Source organism: Echinops telfairi, unplaced genomic scaffold (genome assembly GCF_000313985.2).
Source record: "Echinops telfairi isolate 266 unplaced genomic scaffold, ASM31398v2 ScPeMD7_25;HRSCAF=90, whole genome shotgun sequence".
NCBI classification, from domain to species: Eukaryota; Metazoa; Chordata; class Mammalia; order Afrosoricida; family Tenrecidae; genus Echinops; species Echinops telfairi.
The window spans coordinates 2,797,531-2,801,224 of NW_022103922.1; the positions used below are offsets into that span (position 1 = coordinate 2,797,531).

Below are 3,694 nucleotides of genomic sequence, written 5' to 3' on the forward strand. Positions count from 1 at the left end.
CAGGCGGGCATGCTGAGAACGCCTTCTGAATTCCCACGCACAGGGGCTCAGAGAAGGACAGAAGGTATGTGTAGACGTCCCTAGAGGGGGTGTTCCTGTCCTGTCTGCCGCCTCTGGCTAGAAGGGCACCAGAGGGTGACCAGGTAGGGGCTGTCTTGGTGGCCTGAGAGCCACAGGAGTGGCGGGCAGGGTAGGGTCAGGTTGACCGAGCCAGCCCCGAGTTGGGCGCCACCATCAGGGGGTCAGGAAAGGGGCAGGAGAGGGCAGCTGGGTCACACAGGCTGGGCCTGGCACCCAGCACTGGACAGCCAGGTGGCCACTCACCTTGCTGGGCCTCTGAGCCCGGGCTTGTGCTCTGAGATGCAGGCGTGGTCCTGGGAGGGACCCCAGAAATGGTTTCTGTGGAAGCTTTCTAAGTGCTCTGGGGTGGGGGGGTGGATGGGGTGTTGGAAATGCAGGGAGCAGGGAGCAGGGTTACCTGAGCAGGGGTACAGGTGCAGGGAGCTACTTTGGTGAGCGTCAGTGCAGGCGGTGCTGCTTCTGCAAGGTGCATGTGCATTGTCTTGCCCTCCGCCCAGTGCGCGTGCCTGCACCTTCTCTCTGGGTACATTCTACTGTCATTGACATTGCCCCTGAACTCTGGGATGGGGACTACCAGGTGGCCCTGAGGGCTGGGGGCTAGGCTGTTGAGATGCTTATGATCTCAGGACCCCTCCCCTCCCAGAGTTGATGGCCAAGTGCACCTGGAGGGTGGACCTGTCTATCCCCCCCCTGGGGCGGCCCTGCTCCACACCTTCCCCTCTCTGAGCCTTCTCTGTCTTCCTGGTCCTGAAGTCGGCCTGCTCACGTGACTCCATCCCCAATCCAGGCCTCTCCCCTCCCCTCCCCTGGTCCTCTGTGTGCCCACTCCTGTCCCTCCCTGGACACCCACATCTCACCCCGAACTTTACTGGTCTGCTAGGGCTGGTGAGGCAGGTGGTGGCCTCTCATGGACCCCATGCTCCCATCATTCTCTGGACTCTCCACATCCTGAGGGTCACAGGGACCCTCTGTCTCTGGGCCTCTCCCTCCCCCCCTCTCCCCAGCTCCACAGTCACCCTGTCCCTGGGTCTCAGGCCCAGCGTGTCCTCGGCAGGAGCCTCCTCTGCCCCTGAGTGGCCCTCTCCCAGCTCTGTAACCTGTCCCCTCTGGGGCTGAGGGACTTCCTCCCACCGTGGTCCCCCCAGGGGTCACCATAGAACCGGGCACTATACAAACATTCAGGGAATGAATCAATGAACCCGTGGATGAGCAATCGAATGAGTGACTGTATGAGAGACGGAGTGTGTGAGTGAAAGAGGAATGCATGCAGTGAGTGGCTGAACACATGAGCGAATGAATGAATGAGCAGATGGGCAAATGAACAAGTGAATCAGCAGAGGAACGGATGCATGATCACATCAGTGAATGGCAGCACCAATGAGTGAACACATGAGCCAATGAATGAGCGGATGGCCAAATGAAGAAGTGAATGAGCAGGTGAATGAATGCATGAAATGACAGCACCCATGAATGAACACATGAGCAAACAACTGCGGGAGTGAATGAATGAACAAGTGAATGATCGCAGAAGGAATGAATGCGCGCATGCATGAATGAGCTAATGGACAGATGCACCAGGGAAGGCAACAGGAAGGAGCACCGTGACGGCCCCCTCCCTGGCTCCCACTAACCCCCCCTCTGTGCCCCCTCCACAGCACCCTGAGGTGTCCAGGTGGAGTCTCCATGGCTTCCCTGAGCCGGGCCCTGCGGGTGGCCTTCGCCCACTCTCGGCAGAGCCCCGCTCAGGGCCTGGGACTCTGCCCCCTGAGCAGCGCGGCCAGACCCCCGGCGGAGAAGAGTGTGCCATACCAGCGGACGCTGAAGGAGGAGCCGGATGGCTTGGAGGCAGCCCGAGGCCCGACTCGGCCCCTGCCCAGCACAGCCAGCGTGGTGGTCATCGGCGGGGGCAGCCTGGGCTGCCAGACCCTGTACCACCTGGCCAAGCTGGGCGTGAACAACCCTGTGCTTCTGGAGCGTGACCGGCTGACCTCGGGGACCACTTGGCACACAGCGGGTAGGGCCCTAGGGTGCTGGGAGGGTCAGGGCCAGCACGGACCCACAGGGCCAGTTCAGGGTCGGCAGGCTCAGGCTGCCAGCGGATGGCGGGGGGTACTGAGTAGAGGTTCAGGGTGCACCACTGGTCAGGGCAGGTTCAGGGAGGAGTGAGGAGGCCTGCTGGCCCGAGCTCCTGTCTTAGTGAATGAAAACCCATCCCCCACCGAGCCACTATGGGTGGAGAGCATCCATGGGGAAGCAAGGAGGTGAGGGGTGCAGGGCAGGGTCCTCTATGCCCACTAGGAACTTCTGCAGCGCCCACCTAGACTGACCTGGTAATTTTTATTAAGCACCTACTGTGTGCATATCCCAGAACACATGACTACCTGGCTCTCCTGCCGGTCTCGGGCACACACTCCCAGCGTGGCCAGTTCCAGAGGCCACTGTGAGGCCACTGACCACCGAGTTACCACTAGGTCACAAAGCCCCTAGGGAGGGTCCGCAACCTCTGCCCTCCCCCAAGACTGTCTCCCCTTCAAGCTCACACCCTCCAACTTCCTGGCCCCCTCTCCCACTGGTCAGGGAGTGGGCCCTCTGTGTCCCTGCAGTCCAGCTCCCAGAGGCCACGTCCACCCCTGAGGGGTGCATCCTGTGAGCTGCCCCAGGCGACCACACTAAGACACAGCTCTGACCCCGATATCTCCAGCTCAGAACCCGCGGGCTCCCCACGGCCTGCAGAGACAGCCTGGGTCAGACCTGCTGCCCCTCTTGGAGAAGGGGGTGCAGTGAGAGCTCACGGCCCGGTCCCCCCAGGCCTGCTGTGGCAGCTGCGTCCCAGCGACGTGGAGGTGGAGCTGCTGGCCCACACGCGCCGCGTGGTGAGCCGTGACCTGGAGGAAGAGACGGGGCTGCACACAGGCTGGATCCAGAACGGGGGGCTGTTCATCGCCTCCAACCGGCAGCGGCTGGACGAGTACAAGCGGCTCATGTCGGTGGGTGCGCGCCCGGGGCTGGGGGCGGGTCACGCGAGTAGGGGCCCAGGGAAGGCTCACCCCCGCTACCCGCAGATCTTGGGGCCCTGCTGGGGCAGACGGGAAGGTGCTACTTGCTGAGACGCGCCCCTGACTTTGTGGGAGCCGTGGATGGGGCACCTGGTGGCACAATGGTCCAGCGCTCGCTCAGCGGCTAACGCTCGAATCCACCAGCCGTCCCACGGCTCGGTTGGCGCTGGAATCGCTTCTCTGCTTTGGTTCGGTTTTGGGGACTGGGGGTGGGATTGGTCCCCCACCAGAGCAGCCAGGCTACCCCCCAACTTGCAATGCGCGGGGCGGAGGAGGGTCCCTTAGGACACACAGATGAACGTGGTTTGGGCCCCCGGGCTGCAGGCTCAAGGGTGGGACTCATGGGCCTGGGGGTGCCCGGGGGGAGGGGGCACAAGCTGTGGGGCAACGCCTGGGAGCCCACCGTGGACTCTGGGGACACCAGGTTGTGGGGTCTGCTTCTCGTCCCCCACCAGCTCATCTGTCCAAGGGTCTGCTCAAATCCCCAAGCTGAAGGCTCAGTCCCTGCCACGCCCCGTCTAGATTCCCGACCCCAGGCTTTGATTGGCTGTGCTCCC

General features: G+C 62.8%; 1 protein-coding gene across 1 annotated transcript in view; it reads left to right on the plus strand.

Moving 5' to 3' along the window:
- SARDH (sarcosine dehydrogenase) overlaps positions 1-3,694 on the plus strand; it is a 44,539-nt gene that overhangs the window by 1,975 nt on the left and 38,870 nt on the right. The window contains exons 2-3 of the mRNA XM_004714527.2: positions 1,737-2,095; positions 2,890-3,068. Of these exons, the coding sequence (XP_004714584.1) occupies positions 1,765-2,095; positions 2,890-3,068 (510 nt within the window). The 5' untranslated portion in view covers positions 1,737-1,764. The remainder of the gene's footprint in view (positions 1-1,736; positions 2,096-2,889; positions 3,069-3,694) is intronic.